The 27,733-nt window shown below is 40.0% G+C and overlaps 1 protein-coding gene across 2 annotated transcripts in view; it reads left to right on the top strand.

Moving 5' to 3' along the window:
• Positions 1-10,490: 10,490 nt before the first annotated feature.
• Positions 10,491-27,733, top strand: part of LOC135213033 (lariat debranching enzyme A-like) — a gene marked incomplete at its 3' end in the record, with an annotated part of 57,981 nt that continues 40,738 nt past the window's right edge. Inside the window, 2 exon segments of one of the 2 annotated variants that reach the window (XM_064246845.1) lie at positions 10,491-10,699; positions 25,650-25,873. In XM_064246845.1, coding sequence (XP_064102915.1) covers positions 25,677-25,873 — 197 coding nt within the window. 2 annotated transcript variants of the gene reach the window in all.

Here is a 27,733-nt window from a genome sequence, read left to right as displayed (position 1 = left end):
TACACAACTCTCACTCCTCAGTGGAATGCTCGAGTATTTTGAGGCACATTTAAAATTCTCAATTTGAACCTTGAAATGTCTGCTACGGCGATAGCTCCTAAAGTCCCTCCCGTGCATCCCCTTCCAAACCTATGGATTGAATCTTATCACAAGTTCATGTAGCTACTACCAACCCATCAAGAGCTGCACTAAAGTCTGTTAATATTCGTGTCAGTCAGCGTTGATCTTTGTATTTCACTTTTTCATTTTCTTTCTATTTATCCCTTAAAATCATAGGACTAGACTAGAGAGGAAATATACGTAGACAAGTACTAGAATTCCCCTCAGGGGGAAATTTGGTCTAGTCTACATTCCCCTAGGGGGGAAATTTGGGTTTAGGGGATAAACAAGGGGAGGGGGGGATGCAACACCAGTCATACTTTGGCTTTCGTGAATCTTAAGGCCTAACCAAGTTTTCTTTGATGGTGTGGTAGTACATGACGGTGTTCTTCTTTTGCTAGAAACACTACGTTCTATTGCTTTAACTTCTAGTAAAGTAAAATATTAATGTTTTTACTCAACTCTTACTTTCTCCAATACATTGACTGAAAATCCCTGTCGTTCAGTAACATGGTTTCCATAACGGAATTTTTTTTTTATTAGAGAACCCCTCCTCATCAGAGCCCCAAACCATATCAGTCTCGACGTTCAAGACCTAAGAGAAGTCTTCCGGTTTTGACCTACCATCTAAGACTTTCGCTTTTATTTATTTTTTTTTTTGGGGGTCTCAAATATTTTCATGGTATGGCCATTCTTTTCTTCCTTTCACAACTGTGCACGTCTCTTGTCTTTAGAAATCGGCTCCACTGTACACTGTCTCCAGTTTTCTGGTGGGATTTCCTTTGACATCGTTGGCCCCTTAGTCTGTCGTTCCCTCCTCGCCAAACGTCTTCCATCAACGCCACCTGTTGTTTTTTTTTTTTTTTTATTAAGCTGGCCTTATGCCACCACGGGTTCTTGCTCATAGAGCAGCCCGTAGCAACGCCACCCAGACTCTCCTGGGCGGTATAAATGCCACCTGGCCCGCCAGCCTTGCAACTCTCATCTCAGAGCTTCCCTGACCTATCCTCTCGTTGTCTCCTTAACCATTCCAAGCTTTGTACTACTTCCATCACCCCTTACGAATCTTTCATTTTCCTCCTTCAGTGGTGTTTCTGATTATTCCCCGTCTCTATAATGTCCCGATCTTTCCTCGGCACTTTTTTCTTTTTGAGTTCTATGTGGGCTTCGTCCTTCCATATCTTGAATTAAATGATATCCTGACACTTCGGCAAATGTATCCACTTGAAAGCCACTTCAAACATCTTATTGTCGCAAGACGCATTTTGTCAATATTTTCACTTCATTCAAGGGAGAAAATGACAGATATATAAACAGAGAAGGATTGAGCAACGATCAAGAAATGCGACTGTCCCATAAAACATGAGATGCATCATCACCAAACTTCACGCTCTCTGGACCCCCAGGGAGACTGCATTCCAATCACTAAATGTCAAGGCGAAGCACACACCTATTTTCGGACATCTGTATATAAAGGTTTCGTGACATGGCGCTACGGAAGGAAGGCCAGTGAATTGATCCCTTCGCCCTCCGCTTGTTGTTGGGCAATCGTCGAGTGATGCAAAATCGTTAATATATTCATTGGATTAGAAGTGCTTTTTGTTTTCATCCGTGTCATAGAATTTCAACATTCCTTTGATTCTGGAATCATTCACGATTCCCACCCAGTGATTTCTCTCTCTTTATTCTGGAATCGTTAACTAGTGAGCAGCCTGTTCCTTCACAAACGGTCATCATTTTTCATGGTTTTGTACTACAAATCTAAGCAGGGTTAGTTATTGTTTTTATTAAAAAAAAATAAAAAATCAGTAACTTATTAAATTTTTTAGATTGATTTGATTTCTTTTATTTAGGTTTTTGATATGTTAGATGGTTTTCAATCTTTTTTTTTCATCAAAATATATTTTATGACAGATTTACTATTGACTTATCTTTTAGGTTTCCAGTTGTGGCCTAAAGTATGTACTTGCAATTTTTTATATCAAAATAAATAGATGCAGCACAGTTATGCTTAAGTTTTTATTAACCTCCAACCCATATTTTCAATTTATTTGCTTTCAAATAAAAACAAAAAATTATGATTTTTTAATTGATTTAATCATTGCCAACTCTGAATTAAGTTGCCCTCCTCCCTCCTTCCAGTATATATATATATATCTATATATATATATATATATATAAAACAAAGCCTGCATCCGTATCACAATATTTGGCAAAGGAACAAACATACGATCTTGTGGATTACCGTAACTTTGCAAGTTGAAAACGTAAGTTGACTTTTGACCTTGTAATTTGAAAGTGACCTTGTTATGTCTCGAGAGACCGGCACACTCTGTCTTTTGCTCTTTAATATTTGACAACTTCTCCTACAGTAAGTCTGATGACTAAAGTGTTTCGTGTGAACAATTCAACAACAAAAATCGTCTGCTTTGCGTTGCAACATCCGAAAATGAGGTCATACTTTTAAAAAGCCCTTTCAGCCTCTCGCTCCTTTCCACGAAAATTCACCTACCCGACATTTTTGTCGTTCATGGCATTGGCTCCTCACTGACACCCAAGACACATTTTACGCTCATTGACTCAAAAGGCTGTGTAAATAAAACCCATTTTCCAATCCTAAAATGATTGTAGTAGTAATGTCACCTGTTACTTCTTCAGGTCACGCGGCTCTTTTCAAAAGATCGCGCGTGTGTATGGCGGTCAGCGGGGGATTAATGTTCTTTTTCATCTTCATGTATGCAAATACACACAAAAAAGGAACTTTGCCCACACAATAGGACTCTCTCTCTCTCTCTCTCTCTCTCTCTCTCTCTCTCTCTCTCTCTCTCTCTCTCTCTCTCTCTCTCTCTCGTGAATTTTGCAAGTTGTTACTGATGAATTATTTCACACTGCAACGTTCTGTCTGCTGGAGCATATTGATTGGAGGCCATTGCCATATAATATTCATGATAGAATAGAATATTAGAGAATGTAAAGGCTATAAATAGTATACTGGATTACGAGCAGGTGCCTTGCTTACTGAACGTCAATGATACATTTTCCAATCGAGTGGCTGTAAAAGCAAATACGACTTAAACTTCTTGATTTCATCACACTTTGTGGAAACGGTTGTCACCGCACAGCCCAGGTTCACGTGATTTCTAGAATGTATATTACATTCACATCGTTGACATTGACTTCCTTTTCTTTTCGTATCGTCCAACATCTGACTTGACGTGATGATTGAAGAGTAGTGTTAAACTTCTTTTTTTTTATTTCCAATGTCATACGTCTCTCTCTATAGGTTTGCGAATTCACAGCTATAACACTGTTTTTCCTATGGGTAAATAAATGTGCTGTCCTTGTATTGCTGTCATTCGTAATCTATACGACACAAACTGACTTATTTTTCACACTGGTCAAAGCACAGTATTGTGATAAAGTTGCCTACTGTAACAAGAGTTTCAAAATAAGACTATGAATTACAACAAGTTTCCTCCAAACGTTCATAAGTTTTAGGCAATTTAAACTACCTGTATGTTGCAAAATGACTGACAAACCCATTAAAGATAACCTAAGGCTTATGAGATGTTAATCTTGTTTACTAAGGGATTTAATTTTAGAGATTACCTGCTCTTTGAAGAATAAAAGACGATGACGCAGCTAAGCAATTTCACATAAAATTCGAAATGTGTGAAAACACTAGGGAAAATGAGACGACTATTAGGCCTATAACATATCACTCAGAAGTGCCTTTTATCTTTGCAGCTTAACCGTCGCATCTAAGTAGATAAGAAAACTGGCCGCGTTCGTCATGTACCGCGTTTCTATGCTTATGATTTAAATAAATGAAAATCATCAATAATGACGATCGAAACAAAACCTCTTTCAGTTTTCTTCTGAAGATTGAAAAAGAAACCCACAAAATCACTGTGTACATTTTATCTTACTCCACAGTCGAGTTCTTTCAGGACCTATCTGTGGCCCATTTTGAAGAGATGTGTACGTTGTTGGAAGACTGCTGAGCCTTGACCCAGGCTGACAACCTACATATCTCTTGAAAATGGGCCACAGATAGGGCCTGAAAGTACTCGAGTGTGGAGTAAAATAAAATGTACACAGTGATTTTGTGGGTTTATTTTTCAATCATGACGATGATCAAAAAACGAAATAAATTTCAGAGCGACACTATATATGCCGGACACGCCACCCATTTCTTGATACATTCTTGCAACAAAGATGAACATCTGATACTGGACTCAAATCAACGGCCTGGCTTTGAAATCCTATAGTACCACAATTCTTGACAAGAGTTTATGGTAATGTGTACTGTTTTACAGCCAAGATACCGAGTCTCCACAACGACCAGAAAAAAACAAAGGATGGATAAGAGAAGAAAAGTCAGAAAATTCTGGATTTCTGTATGATTAAACAATATAAGGTGAAGTAAGGCCTCAATTGTCGATTTAATGAAGTTGGGCCATAACTGTCACACCGCGTACATCATGACCATTTATAAGCCTTCAACAACTGTTTCATACAGTTTCTAGACTCGCGCGAAAGGTGCAGAGAGAGTAATGTCGCCAAGAGTGAGATAAGTGAATTGCAAATTTGTTCCGAGTCCGACATTTCCGAGAGCAAAAGGTATGTACAACTTTGTACTATGTATTTAATGACAACAGATGGAACTGAAGTGTATCGAATAAGAACTATCGTGTTTATTGGTTTATAATGAAAATTTTATCATTCTGTTCCGGTTTATAGTTATAAATCCTGTTTGAATATAGTAGTACTAGGCAAAGTATGACACTTTCGTGGGAAAGAAAAATACGAAGTTAATAAGTAGGCGTATCAGAAATCTAAAATTTCAAGTTTTATATGTGAAAGAATTGTTACCCTCAGAAAAAAGAATATTGACTACAAATCATCTGCAATTATCAGAATGTTTTATTTCTAGAAAACTGCCTTATCTCTCGTCTCCACTTCTTTCTAGCACTCGACAAACAATGCGCCTGTGTACCATCGTGATACATTTTTTAAAACAGAGTGGCTTCAAGCGCACACAATATCCTTTTACTTATTAAATTGCCTTATCAACGCCAAAAACATATTTCTACAAGGAAAATATTATGAACAGGCGACAAAGGGTGTATAAAAAATGATAATTAATAATTTTTCCCCCTCGAAAGCATTTTATTTAGCAAATGAACCATTTTGTTCCAAGGAGTCCGCAACAATAAAAATGTCAAAGGTTCGTGTATAATTTACGAACACTTTATAAAAGCTTTTGAACCCTTCCCTGGGTTCATCCTCAGTCCAAAAGATGAAGATGAACCCAGGGAAGGGTTCGAAAGCTTTTATAAAGTGTTTCTAAATTATACACGAACCTTTAACATCTTAGAACCTTACATTGTTATATACTCTAGTGATAGAGAGTTTTTCCCAAATGAACCATTCTTACAAAAGAACTGGGGAAGAGTTGGCACACGCCTCAAACTTCTTATATAGTGAGGATAATAGTCAGGGCGAATAACTTTCAATGTTTCACATCTACAGTTCTGCACACGTGACAAATATGTCGTTGTTTACAATGAATAAGCAAATAACAAAAAAATCTAAAACTGACTTCAATCAATCACAATATGTTAAGTTCCCCGCCAAAGTTTATACTTATCAGCAGAACGAAGTTTCTTTTATATTCAGACTTTTTTTTCACACGTTTTCCAAGTGGCCACTAAACTAATTAAGGCTTTTCAGTATCATCAGGACGTGGTGGTCTTCAAAAGAAGAAGAAGAAGAAGAAGAAGAAAAGCTTCGCGGCAAATCCAGCAAGAAACAGCTTATTGGTATGATGCCAAAAAGTAAGCAAGTACAGTCACTAAATGCATGAAGTTTTAATGTTTCAATTTCAAAATGACTTCTCTTATTGTAAAAACTGGATAGAAATTTATCAAAAATCACTCTACTTGATATAATCACTTTCTCGTGATCTTGAGTGGAAAAATAAAGTCTGCAGTAGTATATGTGTATATGTGCGAGTTCTATTGCTATATACAGGAAGCTTTCGCCAACTTCATCAGTTGGTCTCTTTAGCCTTGTGAATAGAATTGAATTCATCTTTTAATAAGTGTTTTAATCACATCATTTATAAAGCCGGAGGCCGCTGTCATGATCGACCCTCCCTTCACAAATCTGCAAGATATATATATCATGACAGGAACGAAAAAACTGAAAAAGCCACAGTTTCGATCAATGTATATCGTCTCACGTAGCAAGATGAGACCCGATGTATATCGGTCGATTGATTGATTATGAAATTTTGGTCGAAATATAGATGCTATTTGAACTTTCCCTGTTTCTTCTATGGGGTCCCCCTCCATAATCTTAACACCTTGACGAGACGGGGACTTCGGGAACTTAGGGATCACCGCAGCGAGGGTAGCTATGCTCTTTTGCGCCTACTCTCTCCGCTGTTGATTCAACAAAACGTTGGGAGACCTGTAACTTTTTTTACTCCTCCTCCTATTATCTTTCCTCTTTCCTTCTTCCTCTTTCGTTGACGGCCTTGGGATGGCATTGGATTATGGAATTAATTGCTCTTTTAACTTGATGGAGGGTGGAGTTGGTGGACGCCATGCCTCTCCGCTCGTAAAACTAGAGTACCTGAGGGGAAATTTTCATATCAAGCCATGCCCTCTGAGCTGCGTCCGATCTCGACGGACTGACGACCCTTTTAAGGAACTGAGGGTATGGTGCATATCCAGGTGAGGATCCCAGGGCAGTTACCACTGCTCCTCCCCCAGTTGGGCCTCCCTGGCGAGAGGGACCTCACCCTGGACGAAATTTATATTTTTCGTTACATGGCGATTACGGCAAACCTCCCTACCACTTCTAGCATGGATATTGAATTTTCTAGAGAAACCCCAATTACAAAAGTCAGAGTGTATATAATATTTACTAAACCTAAATGAAGTAAATATCGTGCTGACCTACCTTGACTCACTTCGACTCCCTCTTTGGGAGTGGAAGTTGGTCTGAATGTTTCTAACCCCAGAAACCGTCCAAAGAACGTCAGCACTCAAGTTGGAAAGTTACTTATTGAGCAGGCATTCTAAGTACGACTGAAATGTCGTTTAGACAGATAAAAGAGAAGACGCGACTCATAGAAGCCACAACATAAAGTCGATCTGAATATTAATTATCAATAAATATAAAGATACCATAAATATGAAAATGAAAGAAGACATGATACTATGAACAGTAATCATAGTACCATTGTACTTCCTGGGAATGATAACGAGCCATTTGAAAAGAATAGATTATTAGACTCAATTAAAAAGAGATACCCTAAGGTAAACAGATGAATAAACAAATATTAAAAATTGCAAAAGTAAAACTTGAAGGTTAAGATCTACCTCAGAACATGAAAATTTTAGGCCAAACCAGAGAACAAGCCACACCATGGAAGATTAGTGAACCAAAGTGTATATATAAACTGGGCAAAACCATCATGTAATGTCTAAAGAATGTATGTACTATATATACAATACAATTAAAATATTACAAGAAAGAACTAGAGTGTCTATGAAAGAAGCTAAATAAGAACTGAAGGTGAGAGGAATTCAAGATCCGTCTAAAACATTCATACTCTTCAGTAACAAGAATCAATAATTAATGAAACCAATAAGCGTGCAGATAACAGTGACGGAGCGCAAAGAAGTAAATCTCAAGAAATAACTAATGCTTTAGGAAAAAATCTAAAATGTAAAGAATAAAGAAACGGGTACAAACGATAATATTTTATGAAACATTTGAAATATCAATGCAAATAGGAACGCAAGAAGGTACTACACCAAAGTGTCCTAACTTCTTTTGTATATATCCTTTTATCATATACCTAAACGTAGAGTAATTCACGGCCTTCCCGCCGATATATATATATATATATATATAGATATATATATATATATACTATATATATTATATATCACGAAAAAAATGCATTCTCCACGCTCAGTTATATGTATATTTATAGATGCGAAAAAGCACAATCTCAGTAGGGGCTCCGTCCCTTTTGTATGTGTGTGCGTGACGGACACTACGTCTCCGTCCGTACAGCCTCCTTATATACAGCCGTCTCTGTACAATAAAGGCCTATGGGCTGCTCTAGCAGCAAGAGTCCGTGCTGGCATAAGGCCAGCTTGATCTCAAACAACATACAATAAAGGTTTTACGGGCTGCGCGGTGAGCAAGAGCCCGTGCTGACACAAGGTCAGCTTAATCAAAAACAACAGCAACAAAGCTAGTAAGAGTTTCTCCTTGCCTCAGTCCAGTCCTCACAGAGGAAAGTTACGATGAACCCATTATTAAAGATAAAGAAAAGAGACCTTTGGAGAGAACACCACCCAAAACGAACAAACCATTTATTATTAAAGAAACTTTGGTTAAACCAAAGACACAGGATATGAAGAAAGAAGAAAAACTAAAACAGGGTAAGAATATACCTTTATTTCCTCAAATAATAATGAAACCTATGGCTGCAGATATCCAAACCTCCGAAGAAGTAGAAGATAACCATTCCATAGATGATGATGATGATGATTATGTCAAGGGATTGATTGATTGTGTCTATCAAATCTGGCGTGTCAAGGAAGAAGAGATTACTTCATTACCAATAATTGGTACAACAAGAACAAAAGAAACAAGAAATATGCATGATAACACAAGTGGATTATCATGCACATTTCACTGAATTGTGCAATAATAACAAAAACGTAACAAAGGATGTTTAAGGAACATTATAAGAAACTTTATGAAATATAGAAAAAAAAGAAACCCACTGATCTGAGTACGCTTGAAAAAGGATGCATGTGAATCGAACACTTAATATATTATAAAGAATAAATTCTCAGAAAAATTTCTAGTTTAAAAAAAGAAAGCAAAACACGACCACTATAACAATATATTTTTAATAAAACTATATTATACAATGGAACGTCGACGGTCTGCAGACTAGATTACACCTGGGAGAAATACGATTACTTACAGAATATGAATCAATGATATTATGTTTACAGCATGTCAACAAAAGTCTGTCAACCATATGTAAATATATTTTAGCACCTGAATCTACAGAAGAAGACGGAAATTTAGGTATAGCAATACATGCACACAACAAAGTACTTTATGACAAAGTGCCTGTAAACATAATAACTGACTTGCAAATGTCAGTTTTTAAAATAAGAATGTAATAGGATAATTAAGTAATTTATAATCAACAGCCAAGCTAATAAAAATTACGACATTGATAAACTTAAAGAATGACTTAACAATTCCAAGGAATCTACACCGATAGTAGGTGGTCTTACCGCTCATAATCCCAATTGACGAAAACAGAGAAGTCCACAGGGCATTTAACAAAAATCCGAGTGTTGAAAATCTTATTTCGATTTTTATCATGACTTAGCTAAATTTTTATTGCTGAGATGAACACGTGAGTAAATGTATTTAATGTGTGCGTATGTTCCACTGTGGAGGAATTAACATGTCTTGTTTTGTTTCATTTAATTTTTCATTTGACATTCAGTCCCTGTGCTTGGCCCATGGCCTAGAACTGGTACTCCATTTCAATATCAGCCTTTGGGCAAACCATATGGGAGCCTTTAATGATTAACTTAATAGTAATTATAATCTTATATGGGCCTTTTTAAAAAGTATTTTATACTGTTGCATAGGCAGTTTATGAATGCACACATAAACCAACACCTCAACCATCTGTCTCCAGATTCTAGTCGTAAGTACACTCTTCCCAATCCTAATTTTGCCTTCAGATAAATCCATGTAATAGGCAGATGTACTACAAAATTTAGCTGCCCTCACTTCATAACATTAGACCCGTCAACAGAGGCGAAACGAATTTTCCCATGGGCATGAAACATTCACAATTTAAGATTGCCTGTATTTCTAAACTAAGGCTGTGATGTATCGTGGGCACACGCTTTGTAGCAAAGCAAATTGGGTTGGCAGCATTGTTGAAATGTAAAATGATAGGAGAAATCTTGCCTTGAGCATTTATTTCATAATAATGAAAACTCCTTTAGATCACTTCACACAGGATCATGTGTAGTAGTACACCATACGTCTAAAAATAAGTCAACAACATTATTTTATCCTCTTTATTAAAATTTCAGGATATAGAATTTACTACATCGATAAAATAGCAATCAAACATTATTTAGGCAATCATTTTATTTATACTAGTGCACTCACAACTAAATTAGCATCGTCATGTATAAAATCAATTTCCAACTATCTAGATTCGGCCAGCGTTAATTATTGTGCTCTTCAGCAGCCCGTTAAGTATCTACTTGACCAGTGAAACTACGTTTATTTTCCACTCTTTCATGGTATGAGGCGACAGTGGGCATCCTTTTCGGATCAGCAAGAAGACGGATGACGCATCCGGGCCTTTTCGGGGCACAGGAGCTTACACATAGATAGACTACCCAGCCAGAACCCAGTTGACTGCCTTTCGTGACACATCAACCACTTCGAATCTCCCGCTGAAAGTTCACGCGTTCGTTTCTTCCACTTTGTGCTTAAATTCACAGTGTCTATTCAAGTACGTATATAATCGTACCTATTAATTATTTTAATACTTTGAACGTTTTTATTATAGTATTAAAGTCGATTATATTATCTAAAAAAACATTACCGTAGTTGACTGGTGAGAATCGAACGCAGTCATTTTCGTAAACAAAACGGCCATTGGTGTAGCTACGACGGGATCTGTGCATGTGTGAGGCTTCGGAAATTGCTTTTGTAAGGTAATTCTTCGAACATTTATGTGTTCCTTGTGGTGGTTCAGACTCCTCGTTTGTGTGAAGTGTTAGAAAATGTCCGTTTCGTGAAGGGAACTTCGACCTCTGGCGAGAGGACCCCAACATAGCAGATCATACTCCTAGCCTAGTATCATGGCGAATTCCTCCTAAGCGAGGCTTCCCTACGTAGATTCCCGATCGCCTTTACAGATTTATTCCAGGTAAAAGGTAGATCTATATAAGGCAGAGCTATATAACCGACACAGCTTTGTAGAGCTCATCAAAACTAGGGCTAACATTATGGACCCCAACACCACTACCTACCTAGGTAGCCTAGTCGCAACCCGACATTTAGGTAATGGTGCCGTTTTATATAAAATGAAGGTACCTAAAGCTTTATTTTAGTTGCGTGGCCTGATTTCGGCCAGTCGCTGACCAGGACAGGTTACAGTCCTTATAGGAGGTCCAGGGGGGGAGGGGGGGGGGGGGGGGGGGGGGTGAAACTCAGTGTGGCCAGGTCAGGGCACAGTCCCCTGAAGTTAGGTTAGGTAGGTGAGATCTGGTTAGGTCATGACCTGGCGTGACAGTAAAGGTTGTTGATTTATGATGTAGTAGATGATAACTGGCAAGAATCAGGCTGCACAATTAAAGTTCTACCAAATTCAATACTAGGGTAAAAATCCGTAGGGTCCAGAGTGGACCATATACGATCAGCTTGGACAATCCCAAAAAAAAGTACATTATAACGTGTCCTGACATCGGAGATGGGCATCAGTCGCGACTTCTTGTTGGTGAGAAACGGAGCTAAGACCTCTACTCTCCTTTCGAAGAATAAGTATTTTTTCCAAAGTTAGATTAAGGCAAATTTTAAGATTTAACAGAGGGTAGTGAAAATGGTGTCAACGTAGTGCAAATCTCACCAAAACGCGTTCAACATTTTACTTACAACTTGAAGTATTTAGAAGATTGACGCCATCTCGATGTTTACAGAGTCGCTTGTGTCAATAACTAACCATTTTCCCGTGATAAATCCGCACATCCACTTGTACCACAGACGCTGGGGCACTTTCATCACAACAATCGGAAAACTTTTCCTCACCGAGTAAACAACTCTTTTGTAGAAGACGACGACGAAGAGTGCACTTCGATAATGTTTTAAATAAATAGTAAAACATCAGTATTTTACATATTTATGATGATTAATTTGAAAATATTCGTTATTGAAAAAGTAACTCGATTCGGACTCAAATTTAAGTAATTATTTTGGGAATTAGTCCTGTATTATGACGTCATGACATCTTGACTTTCGTACCTATTGTAAATAATTGCTTTACTCAACTTTCTTGCAGAACAGTTTACCAGTTATTCATGCAGATTATCCAGCTTTTCATGTAATTGTATAATCGTAATGCGCATATATCTTATTATTTACTTTTTGGATAAATGAAGATGTTTTACTGCTGGATTATCGCCGTAGTGTGACGCAATCGTTTTCGGTCCCTGCGCCTCTGTTTTCGCACCATAAGAAATTATAGGGGCCGAATTTGCAATGACCAGAAATTCGTTAAAAGAGGAAAGGAAAAGTTAGCATTGAGGGGCATATGTTTTGATTGAGGAAAAATACAAATTTATTCAATAGCTAGCTTGTAAAAAATACTTGATTACAAAAAAACTTGATTGACAACTAAGCAGCATACCTATTATGGGTTTCAGAGACAGTGCAAGCACGTTTTTGGGCAATACCTATTTCTGTAACGAACACTTGTATCAGATTTTGCTATAGTCATTACACCCAGTGCCGTAATTTATAAGGGTATCGTGAATCACTAATCGTAAAGAATAACGACACTTGTCCTTGTACCAAGAGATAAAAACTCCATTATGCAGTAATGGATACGAACATAGCGTTATAAAGCTCCACCTACCCTCTCCCATCCTCCCACCTCCACCGCCACCCCTTTCCTTCGCCTTCCTTTCTCTCTCTCTCTCTCTCTCTCTCTCTCTCTCTCTGTTGCCATTCGGTATGTGTTTGACCCTCCAAAACGGTATAAGACTACACACAAACGTTGAAATTGGTTGGAAATGAAATTAGGCTATGTAATTTGGAAGTATATATACATAAATATTAAAGCATTTTATCATTATTGCATTACTATGACAACTAGAATTCATGGAAACAGTTTATAATAATGAAACGGCGTATGTGTGAAGCCTCCACTAATGTGGCAACAATGATTTTGCCATTCTTAGCATGCAAACATTAAAGGTTACATTTATTTCTGGCATACCTACGGTTATTAAAGAAATTCAAAATACTAATATAGACTGAAATCAATGAAAAGTGCTAGCAAAAACAAAAAAGCAAAAAAAAAAAATATGTATATAATTCACTTATCCATAGTAGTTCCTTTATGGTTTTCGGCAGCCAGATGTACGAAAACGTTAGAAACATTTGATTGTATCTACTTTAGAAATATCTGTAATTTTTCGGGGTAATTTGGTTGCAAAAAAGGGATAATATACATGAATTAAATTAAAATTTTTAAATAAAGTAAATATGAACTAAATAACGAGTAAAGTAAACAATTTAGGGAATAAAACTTTGCAGTTTTGTCGTCTGCTGTTCGTAACTGTGTTTGTGGCGTGCACGCTTAGGAACCAGGAACAGCAACTGGTTTAAAGTGCAATGTGGAGTGAACTGAGACCAAAATGTGTATAATAACAATCAAATAAGCACTGTGGAGTTTCAGTTGTGATGGCAGTAAGGATAAAAACCACCGTTTGTTCATGAAACTTACCTGTCAGATATATATATAACTGTATTTTCCGAAGTCCGACAGAATTTAAAAAACTTACGACACACGCAGTGGGAGTCAGGTGGTTAGTACCCATTCCCGCCGCTGGGAGGCGGGTATTGGGAACCATTCCCATTTTCTATTCATATTTTTTCTGTCGCCGGTGTTGTAAACAACTGTTTTCAGCACCTCCGTCTTGGATTTAGGAAACTTTGGCTACTTAAGTATCCGTATTGATTTTTTTTTTTTTTTTGGTATCTTGACTAAAGGAGCGGTTGTGATCGGGACGCTTCACGTCCAGGATTTTCTCCCGAGCGACGATCTTCGCCTGACAGTGTCTTGGCATTGGATCGCTGGCTAGGCACACGCTATTTGTGGATTTAATTGATTTTGGCTTGATTTCTCTTTAAACTAAGATGTCTGGGACTAGTTCGGCTAGCGCCAGGTTTTGCACTAGGAGTGAATGTAGAGGTAGGCTACTGAAAGCATCGGTAGACCCGCATACATTGTGTAAGAGTTGCAGGGAGCATGATTGTGTGTATGAGGATCGCTGCAAGGAGTGTGCATGTCTTTTGGATTCTGAGTGGAAAGCGTATGAGACCTATCTTCAAAAGCTAGAGCGTGATAGGTTAAGGAGGTCTTCCTCCAGGAGCGTTTCAGGTAAATGTCAGGAAGTTAATGTTTCTCCTACTAACCCTCCTACTGTAGTTGCTACTCCTAACCCTGTAGTGTTGCCTTCGGGCCCTGAAACAGTGTCTGTGGAGGGTAATGCCCTTACTTTAATCTTAGAATCGATTCGTAATTTAGAATCGAAAGTGCTTGCCTTAGAAGGCAAAAGTGAAGGTGCTAAGTGCAGTTACAGTGCCCCTTGTGTAGTGGAGGGTGCGTCAGATTGGCTCCATTTTGCCTCTAGGCCTGGACCTCTGCTGGACTCCCAGGTTTCAGGGAGAGAGCATGTCGAAAGCCGAAGGAGGGTTACTGGGAACCCCTACCAATCTGACGTGCCTTCGGCAGTTTCTGTTGACGCTACCCAGACTGCCAAGGAGCGTGCGCGTGCACGCCTCCTCAAGGAGTGCTTTTCTTCTTCGGAGGCTTCCTCCCCGCGTAAGGGGTGGAGCTCTCAGTCACGCCCATTGAGCCTTCCCGCCGCAGAAGAGGAGTAAAGCGTCATTGGACGATGACTCTTTCGAGCGCCCCAGTCGCTCCAGAGTGCGTGAAGCGGCTGTTCCTGTGAGAAGGAAGAAGGCGTCCCCTCACCTTCTCACAGGATCAGCCCCTCTCCTGATAGGGAGTCCTCTCCTACAGAGAAGATTCTTCGCTCGTTGCAGCAGCAACTTGCTGATGTACTTTCTAAGAGAGACGCATCCACGTCGTCGCAGGAAGGATGACAGGCTGCCAGTGAAGAGGTCTAGACAGTCTCCCTCTCCTTCTCCTCGCTCGTCTCTCTCTCCCTTTTTGTCACCTTCTACAGTTTGTGCAGCCCCCCAGCATGATCTTGACGCTCGGTCGGACGCCAGGCGAGCGCCAGTGACAACCAAGAGTGCACCAGTGGATGCCAAGCGCGCCCCAGCGGACGCCAGACGTGCGCGAGTGAATGCCTATCGCGCGCCAGTAGAAGCCAGGTATGCGCCAGTGGACGCTAGGCTCGCTCCAGCTGACGCTCAGGTGGACGCGGATGTAGAAGCTCGTCGCCATCCACGCGTTTTAGAGGATTCTCTTCAAGTTTCTTCGCGTCTTCAATCTATGACTTAAACTAATTAAACACCATTTTACATATACAGGCAGTCCCCGGGTTACGACGGGGGTTCTGTTCTTGAGACGCGTTGTAACCCGAAAATCGTCTTGAGCCGGAACGACCTTTGGAAATATGTCTTAAACTAATAAAAAGTTATAAAAACCTTACTTGTAATCCTTTAGTTACACTACATGTTGTTTCCTGTAGTTTTATGTACAACCTGGAGTTTTCATAAAAAAATGCTGGTTCTTGAAGATAAAAACTATTGTAATGTACAACCTGGAGTGATTTTGCCAAATCTTGAGGGCTACAAGAACAGTTGATTACTATTTACGTATCATGTAGACTAATTAAAGTAAACGTATCTTTAAATAGGCTTATATATCAGTATCAACAAAACATTTCCTGGCATGAGTCAGAGGCTGTTTAATGAAACGAACTCTTCTCTGTCCTATCTGTTCAGAAAATAAACGTTACGTCAATCCCCGAGACCATTGTTGCCAAGATCTCTCTCTCTCTCTCTCTCTCTCTCTCTCTCTCTCTCTCTCTCATCTCTCTCTCGTCTTCTCTCTCTCTCTCTCTCTCTCTCTCTGATCAAATTACACTGAACCTTGACATACGATTGTCCTAATATACGAATGTTTTGAGATACAACAGAAAATTTGCGAAAATATATTTTCATACATTCAACTTCCCTGTCAGAGATATACTTAGCTATAGACTCCGTCGTCCCCGACAGAAATTCAAATTTCGCGGCACACACTACAGGTAGGTCAGGTGATCCCGCCGCCTGCCGCTGGGTGGCAGGAATAGGAACTATTACCGGTTTAAGCCAGATTTTTCTCTGTCGCGGTACTAGTAACATCGTTGCTAGTTCCTCGTGACTTGAATTTCGAATTTCATTACGCCGTTGATCTTTTGGACTGCTACTTGGTGACGTATTGGATCTTTGGTTTGGCATACTGCTATTGTGGACTGTTTTTTTGGATTTGGCTTTGGAATTTCTCATAATGTCTGACGTGTCGATTTCGTTCAGGAGTGTGAGTGAATGAGAATTGTTTTGTGAGACTGCCGAAAGCTTCGGTGGATCCTCACACCACTTGTAAAAATTGTAGAGGGAATATATGCTCTCAATTGAATACATGTGATGAATGCAAGAATTTGAATGAGGAGGAATGGAAGTTGCTCAATTCCTACCTAAGAAAGTTGGAGAGAGATAGGGCTAGAAAAGCCTCTTCCAAGAGTGTAAGTAGGTCGGTCTCTAACGAGCCAGTTAGCGGACTATTGCCTATTGATAAACCCTATTTGGTTCTCCCATACAGCTTTACCTTCCGATTATCGGACTAGCAAGCTCAACATCTGAAATTGCGAGTCTGAAGCTTCGCTTAAACATGTGGCACAAAAAATTAAAGAACTGGAAGGTAAGTGCAATGAAAGTGTTCCCAGTGAAGTGGAGGGTGGCTCTGATCGGCTCTGTCTCGCTCCCAGGCCTAGACCTCTTTCAAGCTCCCCAAGACCAGTGGAGAAGAAATGTCGAAAGCCGCAGGGAGGTTTCAGAGAATCCCCACCGGTCAGGCGTCCCCTCGGCAGATCCTGTAGTTACGTCCCGGGCTACCAAGGATAGTCGTTGGAAAGACGTCCTGAAACAGTGTTTTTCTTCGTCTGATCCTCATCTAAAAAAGGATGGAGTTCAGATAGATTGTCGAGACCTTCGAAGAGATCTTGGAAGTCTCCTTCATTTGACTCAAGCCCTGAAGAATTTCCGGAAGAATATCCTCCGGAAAAGAGGAAGAAGAAGGTATATTCAGAAGCTCCTTCTCCTGCATCGGAAATTGGAAAGAGAGACGTAGCTACGAAGATGTTAGAGGATATGCAGAAACAGATATCTTCGCTAGTAGGAGTACTTAAATCTGATCCGCCTAGAAGGAAGGATAGATTTCTCCCGATCAAAAGATCCCGTCCTTTAGAACTATCTGAGAGCTCGGACGAGCGCCTGCCAGAAGCCTGGCGCCAGCCAGACGTCAGGCTTCTGTCAAGCGCAAAACGCCGTCAAGGCGACATGATATATATAGGGAACTTCCTACTAGAAAGAAAGTACATGAGATGTCCGAATCGAGGAGTAAAATTGGAACTCCCGAAATCGGACGAACTCCTGAAATGAGGCGCAAAGAGCCTGAAGCGCCTGAAGGGAGGCGCAAAGTAACTGAAGATCCTGGAACTCTTTGGCGAGGCGAAAAGAGTCTGGAGCGCCTGAAACAAATGAGGCGTAAAGCTCCTCAAGTAATAGAAATGAGGTGCAATGCGCCTGAAAAGCCTGAAGTGGCTAAAAGGAAATAACCTTAACTCCTGGAGAGCCTAGAGCAGCCTGAAATGGACAAACATAGAGGCGCCTGGAGAGCCTAGGAACGCCTCAAAGGAAAAGCAAAAGCGCCTTGAGAGCCTGAGGCGCCTGAAAGAAGAAGCAAAGCGCCTAAAGAGCCTGAGGCACCTGAAACGAGGCGCAAAGCGCCTGAAGAGCCTGAAGCGTCCGAATGGAGGCGCAAGGCGCCTGGAAAGCCTGAAGCGGCTGAAACAAGACGTAAAGCGTCTAGTTGAGCGCCTGAAAGCAGGCGCAAGGATTTGTACAATCCAGAATACAATTTGGATGAGTTATCGGAGTTTGAAGCGGACTTGGAGGCTCCTCTTTGGATTTTTCTCAAGATCAATTTTCCCCTGACAGGGTCTCTAGGTGTCGCACAGGTGATCGTAGCCCCTGTCGGGAAGGAATTGATCATGAAAAAAGGGAACGACATTTAAGGACTTCTCCTGGTAGGGACGAAAGTTGTCGCACAGGCGACCGTCGTCCTTGTCAGGAGGCCTTAGGGTAAAAGAACAACATCGGCCTTCTCCTGGCAGGACTCAAGATGTCGCACAAGCGACCGTAGCCCTTGTTTCAGGTTGCAGCCGGTGTTACTACAAGCCCTGTGCATTCCCCGAGAGAGGAGTCCTCCGGTAGCACACTCTTCTCCGAATAAAAACTCAACCGGAATTGGAGGATGTTTCGGATTCTGAAGAAAAACAATGGGCAGGTCTTTCTGATTATAAGATATTAGCAGCCCTCTTGTTAAAGAATTTGGAGGAGTCTCTGAGTCCTGCTGCCCCCCTCCTCACCTGGGTCTTTATTTTCGAGTACGAAGGCTGCGAAGTCTTCCTCTTTCTTGAAGATGCAACCGACCATTTCAATGAAGAGGGTCTTTGCAGTCGGTTGGAAATTGGCTTAAAACCAAGGAGGAGGCGGGGAAGACTGTGTTTTAACCTGTCCCCCTTCCAGGCTATCAGGGAAGAGAGGGATATGTATAGCACAGGAGAATCTATGGGACTTTCTCTTTCCCTCATCTGCTGAGCGGACTTCTCGACCTTGGTGGATTCGGCAAGGAGGCATGCACTTCCATCGGCCAAAACAAGCTGGACAATGTCTGAAATGGACCATCTCCTCAAGGGAATATTCCATCCCTGTCTTGGAAGTTTTTAACTTCCTAGATTGGTCCCTTGGGCTTTGGCCAACAAGACGCAAGACCCTCAGTTTTTGGAACTAGAAGTCTTGCATAGTGTTTGGCATGCATGGACAAGGCAGTGCAGGACGGATCGGCTGAATGGCATCCTTGTTCGGGACAGAGTATTAAAGAGAGGGCGTCTGTCTTTGGTCATTTCTTACCAAAGCATCTCTCCAGTACAGAGGGCTTCTCTTTTATACGCCCCTCTGTCTAAACAGCTGTTTCCTTCTCAGTTGGTAAAGGACATTTCCCATACGCTTACTGAGAAGGCAACACAGGATTTGCTGGTACATTCTGCTAAGAAGCCTAGACCAGCTGCTTCTGTCTCGAAGAGGGAGCCAAGACCTGCCCAACAGCCCTTTCGAGGTAGAGCTTTTAGCCGAGCCCCAAGGAAGAGAGGAGGAGAGAAAAGAGGAAGATCTTCCATTAGAGTTCCAAAGAAGAACGCAAAATGAGATTCCAGTCCTCCAATCACAGTAGGGGCCAGACTCTGGGATTCTCGGAAGCATGGGCTTCAATGAAAGCAGATTCTTGTCCCCCTACAAGTGCTGAGGAAAGGATACATCATCCCCTTCAAGAACAGACCTCCATTGACGACGACTCCGAGGGAGCTGTCAGCGAGATACAAAGACCCTGTAAAGAGAGAGATCCTTCTTGGGTTGGTGCAGCAAATGTTGGAGAAGGAGGCCATCGAGGTAGTACAGGATCCGCACTCCCGAGGTTTTTTACAATCGCCTATTTTGGTGCCGAAAGCCTCGGGGGGGTGGAGGCCGGTCCTGGACGTGAGTGCATTGAATCGCTTCGTGGAGAAGACAAAGTTCTCCATGGAGACATCCAACTCTGTTTTCTCTCTGCTCTCAGGTCCAGGAGATTGGATGGTCTCCCTCGACCTGCAAGATGCATACTTTCACGTCCCCCTGCATCATTCGTCAACATTCGATTCATGGTGCAGGGAAGGATTTATCAGTTCAGGGCTTTGTGTTTCGGCCTCTCGACGGCTCCTCAGGTGTTTACAGCGTTGATGAGAAACGTAGCAAGATGGCTACATCTGAATGAAAGGGGTGAGGATATCTCTTTACCTAGACGATTGGCTTATAAGAGCGCAGACAAGACAAAAGTGCTTGGAGGACTTGGAGATAGCTCTTCAATTGACCAGATCTCTCGGATTGCTCGTAAACCTCGAGAAGTCTCACACAATCCCCAGTCAGACTATCGTCTATCTGGGGATTCGGATGGATTCTCAGGGGTTTTTTGAGCGTATCCATCCCCCAGGAAAGATCTCGAAAGGGTTGGAAAAAATCTCGGTCTTCCTAGAGAAACGAACGAAAGCTCAGCGAGGGAATGGCTCTGTCTTCTGGCACTCTTTCCTCGCTGGAGCAGTTCATCTCTTAGGGAGACTGAATCTGAGACCCTTGCAGTTCCATCTCAGAAGGAGTTGGAACAGAAGAAAAGATCTTTTGGATACCTTTCCTATAGGAGAAAGTATCAAAAACCACTTACGATGGTGGTTAGAACCACTGAGAAGAAACGAAGGAGTGTCCTTGGCCCTTCAGAACCCTCCTAGTGTTATTCTCAGACGCTTCGGACACGGGGTGGGGAGCAACACTAGGGACGAAGGAAGTGTCAGGCAGTTGGACAGAAGAACAGAAGGCCTGGCACATAAATGCAAAGGAACTCTTAGCAGTGCACTTAGCACTGCAGTTTTTCGAGAACGAAGTCAGAGGCGTGGTGGTCCAAGTCAACTCGGACAACACCACGGCTCTGGCTTATATAAGAAAACAAGGAGGACACACTCTTTCTCCTTTACCAACTAGCAAGGGATCTGTTGATATGGACAGAAGAAAGAGGGATTCGACTCCTGACGAGGTTCGTTCAGGGGGGAAGAATATAAGAGCAGACAGATTGAGCAGAAAAAACCAGGTCCTTCCAACAGAGTGGACCCTTCATTCACAAGTCTGCCAGCAACTATGGTCTCTTTGGGGGAAGCCTCAAGTGGACCTGTTTGCAACATTCCTATCCAGGAGGATGGAGAACTTTTGCTCGTTGGGGGACGATCCCAGAGCCCTATCCATAGATGCCATGCTCATGGATTGGAAGGGCATAGACGCTTATGTGTTTTCCCCCATTCAAAGATGCTGGGGGAAGTAATGAGAAAGTTCGTGTCCTCGGAGGAATGAGGATGACATTGATCGCTCCTTATTGGCCTGCAAGAGAATGGTTCACAGAGGTACAGGAATGGATAGTGGACTTCCCCAGATCTCTTCCTGAAAGGACAGATCTGCTCAAACAACCCCACTTCGAGAGGTATCACAAAATATCCACGCTCTCGCTCTGACTGCCTTTCGACTATCGAAAGACTGGTCAGAGCGAGAGGCTTTTCTCGCAAAGCGGCAAAAGCAATTGCTGGAGCAAGAAGGTCCTCAACCATGCGGATATACCAATCGAAGTGGGAAGTTTCCGTAGATGGTGGTATGGCGAAGAAGCTGTCCTCCTCCGATACCTCTGTGACCGAAATTGCTGATTTTCTTTTGTTTTTACGAGAAGAATCTCATCTGGCAGTGTCAACCATTAAAGGTTATAAGAGCTGTGTTCAGAAATAGGGGCCTGAACATAGAGAATAACAAAGATCTGCATGATTTAATTAGATCATTTGAAACTACAAAATTAAGAACTTCTCTCACCCCTAGTTGGAATCTGGATGTGGTTCTCAAATATCTTATGTCGGAGAGATTTGAACCTCCTGATAAAGCTACTTTCCGGAACTTGACTAGAAAATGCATTTTCTTAATAGCTCTAGCAACTGCGAAAAGAGTGAGTGAGCTGCAAGCGCTTGACTCTAGAGTGGGTTTTAAGAAGGATTCAGCTGTATTGTCCTTTAAACCTTTATTTCTAGCTAAAAATGAAAACCCCTCGAGACCTTGGCCTAGGACTTTTGAAGTAAAAGGCCTTTCTCAATTAGTTGGGAATGAAATGGAAAGAACTTTATGTCCTGTGAGAACTTTGAAGTTTTACCTGCAGAAGAAGAAGCAGTTGCAGGGTTTGCAATCAAAGTTTATGGTGTGCAGTTAAAGACCCTAGAACGAGCTATGGTCAAGAATGCCTTAGCATTTTTTTGTTAGGAACATCATAACTGAAGCCCACATGAGCTGTGATAGTGAGGCATATAAGACCTAAGGGCAAAAGCACACGAAGTACGTGCAGTCGCTACATCATTGTCGTTCAACAAGAACATGTCAATGAAGAACATCTTAGCGGCCACGTATTATAGATGTAACTCAGTGTTCGCCTCACATTACTTGAAAGATGTGAGAGTGACATATGAGAAATGCTTCTCTCTAGGGCCTTATGTATCAGTGGATACAGTGCTGGGGAAAGGAGAGAAGACTGATCCTTAATATTAATTTTTGTCCTTATATTTTATATTGTGATTTAAAAATTATTGGAGTTGAGTTTTTTAGGTTGTTTGAAAGGTGTTTGGGGATAACGCCTTTCAATCATATTTACTAATCCACGGTTAGGATCGGGTGATCGGGATCAGTATTTTACTCCTTTATATGCCAAGAGGCATAGGTATATTGTCATGTAAGTGAATAAGACTCCAGTGACAATTGCCATTAGGTTCTGTTGAGTAAGTGGATGAAGACCCATTGACAGTCCCTTTTCAAGAGTTCTCAGCCATAGGGCACACCCTCGCTGAAGCTTTTGAGGCGAAGCAGACTTCTCAGCACAAGCTAAGAAATCTTCCGCCTAAACAGGTAGGAACTAGGGTATTATTAATTAACTTGTATTACCTACAACTATGTTGTTTACCTATTAGGTCAGTAATTAGCTGTCTCTTGCCCATCGCCAAAGGTGCCAATCAGCTAAGTATATATCTGACAGGGAAGTTGAATGTATGAAAATGATATTGTTATTGTACAATAAAGTTTCATACATACTTTACCTGGCAGATATATACGATCGTATGGCCCACCCAACCTCCCCTCAGGAGACAGGTGGAAGAGAAAAATCTGGCTTAAAACGGTAATAGTTCCTATTCCTGCCACCCAGCGGTAGGCGGCGGGATCACCTGACCTACCTGTAGTGTGTGCCGTGAAATTTGAATTTCTTTGTGTCGGGGACACGGAGGTCTATAGCTAAGTATATATCTGCCAGGTAAGTATGTATGAAACTTTATTGTACAATAACAATATCATGCTTTGATATACAACGAAATATTTGAGATACGATTTTACGATGTGATAGTTGTATAGGCGACCGATAAATGGCGTTCAGTCTGTTTGTTGGTGCTGCATCGTTAACACGTCGTTGTTTAGTTCGTTGTATTTGTGCCTATTTTTCGTGTTATTTTGTCTATTTTATTATTAACCATGGGTCCTAAATCTAAAGACAAAGCAGGTGATAAGAAAAAAACCAAGAAAATTATTTCGATGGAAGCAAAACATGAAATTATAGCAAAGCATGAAACGGGCGTTGTAATCGTTCGATTGGGCAAAACGAGTATGGTCGAAATCCTTCTACAATATCCACGATTCATCAAGCAGAAGGAAGCTATAAATCCTTCCAAAGGCATCACCATTATTTCTAAACTACGAACTGATTAAAAAATATAAATAAAAATTAGTTTGGCAATGTTATTTCATTTGTGTTTATTATGTTGTTATTAGTGTACAGTACATACGTAAATAAAAAGAGAGCAAATCGTTCCCTGCCACCCTTCCCTACCTCCTCCCCCTGCTGGCCTCACGTCATCTTTTATTGTGTGTGTTATTACTCGTTTATTTGTGTATAAATTGTGTATATTATATGTAATTTAGCTGTGTTTAGGTGTGGTTTCATAGCGCTAGAACGGATTAATACATATTACATTATTTTAAATGGGAAAAAATGCTTGAGATACAACTGTTTTGATATACAGTAATACTTTGGGTTACGAACTGATTAGTATACAAATTTTTTAACTTACGAAGTGAATACGAATTTCACTTGGAATACGAATGCGCGAATTTCCATCATGGGAAAATCCATTTAGGTTACGAATTTTTTAGGTTACGAAGCAGGTTCTGGAACGAATTAAATTCGTAACCCAAGGTATTACTGTACGACGATGGTAACGGAACAAATTAAATTCGTATGTCAAGATTCCAGTGTACTGGGTAATGTCTCTCTTTGGATACTTTGATTTTGCCAAATCTTGAGGGCTACAAGAACAGTTGATTACTATTTACGTATCATATAGACTAATTAAAGTAAACGTATCTTTAAATAGGCTTATATTATTGGTATCAACAAAACATTTACTGGCATGAGTCAGAGGCCGTTTAACGAAATGAACACTTCTCTGTCCTTAACTCTGAGCGTCGGAAGACACCTCTCTCTCTCTCTCTCTCTCTCTCTCTCTGATCAAGTTACTGGATAATGTCTCTCTTTGGATACTTGGAATTTGCGTTGTAATGTAACCAGAAACTTTTTGTCGTTTATTACTGGAAAACAAGCAATGATTTTTCATTATTTGCGCTTTTGACTGTTATATGTAAACTTTGCGCACCGCAAGCTAGTATGTATTCATTCGCTCAGAAACTAGTTCCGCATATGAGGTGTCACTAAAAACTTAGAAAAAATATGACATAAAAAGTGTCGATCATCATAACCTCAAAATTTTTTGTTGTAATCTAACCAGAAGCTTATTTTTATTAATATACTGTGCTAAACTATAAAGGATTTTATCATAGTATGCGTTTTTTAAAAAAGCGTCGTTAACTCGGAGCGTCGGAGCGTCAGCGTCGTAACCTCGGACAGCGTCGTAACACAGGACGGATTTTTCCATTGAATATTAAGAAAAAAGCGTAACCTCGGAACGTCGTAACCCGATCGCCTGTATATATATATATATATATATATATATATATATATATATATATATATATATATATATATATATATACTATATATAATTGCCAGGATGACTGACGGATAACATACCCAAAAGAGGCAAAAATACAGATATTGCCGAAAAGTATAATGTGAACATGATAAATGCACGTACAGGTACACAAAAATAACCCTTAATCATAACCAGTTTTGTTTATTTCTGAGCATGTTTCATTCCATTTAGATGTTCATATGCTTTGCCTCATTTTGTTAATGAATTTCTTCAGTTTTTTTTAATGTTTCATACATTTCTATGTGGGTGCCATGTATTCAGAGATTCTTTTTCAAGAAACAGTTGCATTTTTTGCACCTTTTATTTCCATGATATTTGTGTTACCTACTATGCGTTGAAGGTTGGTGTACAGAAGAATTTATTTTTCCCACTTGCCACGATTTTTGCATTTCATTGTCTATGTTTCTCAGTGATTGAATTACTGGTGTATCTCAACACATATGTAAGTACCATTTAGGGTGAGAACTTTCATCAAAGTGGGAAAATTTAGTTTTCATATGTCGTGCTGTAAATTTGTTATTGAGATTTTGTCCACACCCAGGAAAGAACCGAGACTTCCACCTAACCATTATGGCTCATGTTAATAATAGAATATCTTGTCATACAAAGTACTTCCTAGTTCAGTTTTTTACCTATTATTGCAAAAGAACTTTTCAAGCTTATGCATTGTTTGTAATATAATGTACAGTGCACTAGCATTAGATTTTTGCCTGTTGTGCATTAACCATTTTTCTTTATTTTTAGGCAGTTGTTTGGCTGTAGATCTTCATAATGCATATTGCCATTGAAGGATGCTCTCATGGAGAGCTGGATACAATATACAGAGCTATTCAAAGATTGGAGGAGATACACAAATTAAAAGTTGATCTCCTTATTTGCTGCGGGGACTTCCAGTCAGTTCGAAATGAGCAAGATTTAAGGTGCATGGCCTGTCCAACCAAATATATGGAGATGCATGATTTCTACAAGTAAGTGTAACATATTGCAGTATTTTGCTTCATGTTTTAATTTGTTGCGTGGTTGATTATCAATGACTTTCATCCAATTATGATGTTTAACCAGCCTAGTCAAGTTTCTAGTCTTGAGTGTAATTCTGCTTTGCCAGGATAGAATTTTTGAGTTTTGTATATGAAACTTACCCAGTAATTATATAGCTATTAGTTTCCAACGACGGCTGCCTAATTCAAATTTTGCGGGTAGCGCTTCGATTGCTTAGTGTATAGGTACTAGGTATACAGTGCCGTCCCCCAACAGCAATATTATGAACAACTTAGCAAAACACTTCATTCAGCTTGTTCGCATTTTCCGTATATATCACCGGATATCGGTAGTGTTACACAACCACCAGAGCACATTCGTAGCCTTCAAGCGCAAGCAAGATAAGTCTTGTCCTCTGTTTAATTCAGATTATCATCAAGCCAGATAATTGTATTCTCCGGGAATAGTTTTTGCATATTATATTTTACTTACTGGGCTTTTGCTATGCACAAGTTGTCGGTTAATAATTGCTTTAAGCCTTTAACGCCGATTGGACGTATTAAACATTGACCAAAATTGTCTGTCAGGTGCCGATTGGACGTATGGTACGTCGACGAAAAAAAGTTTTTAAAAAAATTTGTGGAAAAATAGTTATAGGCCCACTAGGCGAAAACTTTTGAATCACGCGCCTTGGGGGATGCTGGGAGCTCACGGGATCAAGGCGTTGTTTTGTTTACAATTGTTACCCAGGCGTGCAAGCGCGAATTTCTTTCTTCTCGCTCTAAAAAGCATCAGCAACAAGTCTCAGGAATTATTTCGTCACTTTGACATAATTTTTGCACCATTTTATATTAGCCATTACATAGAGTGTTATATATGAAAATGTGTGCAATTTCATGTAGAATACAACAGAAAACAACTCATGGTTGTAGCTTTTATCAGTTTTGAAATATTTTCATATGAATAACGATAAGTGCCAAAATTTCAACCTTCAGTCAGCTTTAACTCGACTGAAATGGTCAAAAAATGCAATTGTAAGCTAAAACTCTTACATTCTAGTAATATTCAATCATTTACCTTTATTTTGCACAATATTTCGATTTATGGTGAATTTATGAGATAAACTTTTTCCTTACGTCCACGCAGTAACTCTTCCGAAAAAATCATAATTTTTTTTCGTTCGATTGTCATAATGTTTGCACCATTTTAAATTAGCCATTACACAAAGTTTTACATATGAAAATGTGCGCAATTTCATGTAGAATACAACAAAAAACAACCTATGGTTTTACCTTTTATCAGTTTTGAAATATTTTCATATAAATAACGATAAATAGAAAAAATTCATCCTTCGGTCAATTTTGACTCGACCGAAATGGTCGAAAACTGCAATTGTAAGCTACAACACTTCAATCTAGTAATATTCAATCAATTTCTTCATTTTGCAAGAAACGGGAAGTCTCTAGCACAATATTTCGATTTATGGTGATTTTTGAAAACAGCTTTTTTTTATGTCCACGCGTTATGAATTCATGCATCATTTTGTGATAATATTTTCTCTGTGTTACCTTGATCGGTTTACCATGTGTTATATACCAAAATGATCGCAATTTAGTGTACAATACAATGTAAAAAACTTAATTTGTTAGCTTTAATCAGTAACTGAGATCACCAGAGGCGCCAGCATTTTGCCTAACAATTCCCTTCGCCTCCCAAACTTAACATCAATACTCTCCTATTACTCATCCTATCTTTGTCATTTGCTCTCATGCCTGGCTCCATCGCTTCCTTCCCATGATTATATCATGAATTATCAATGTAACAGTGAAGTGTTGTGCAGTGGAGGAGGT

This window comes from Macrobrachium nipponense, chromosome 42 (assembly GCF_015104395.2).
Source record: "Macrobrachium nipponense isolate FS-2020 chromosome 42, ASM1510439v2, whole genome shotgun sequence".
Lineage (NCBI taxonomy): Eukaryota > Metazoa > Arthropoda > Malacostraca > Decapoda > Palaemonidae > Macrobrachium > Macrobrachium nipponense.
This window is presented reverse-complemented; position numbering and strand designations above follow the sequence as displayed.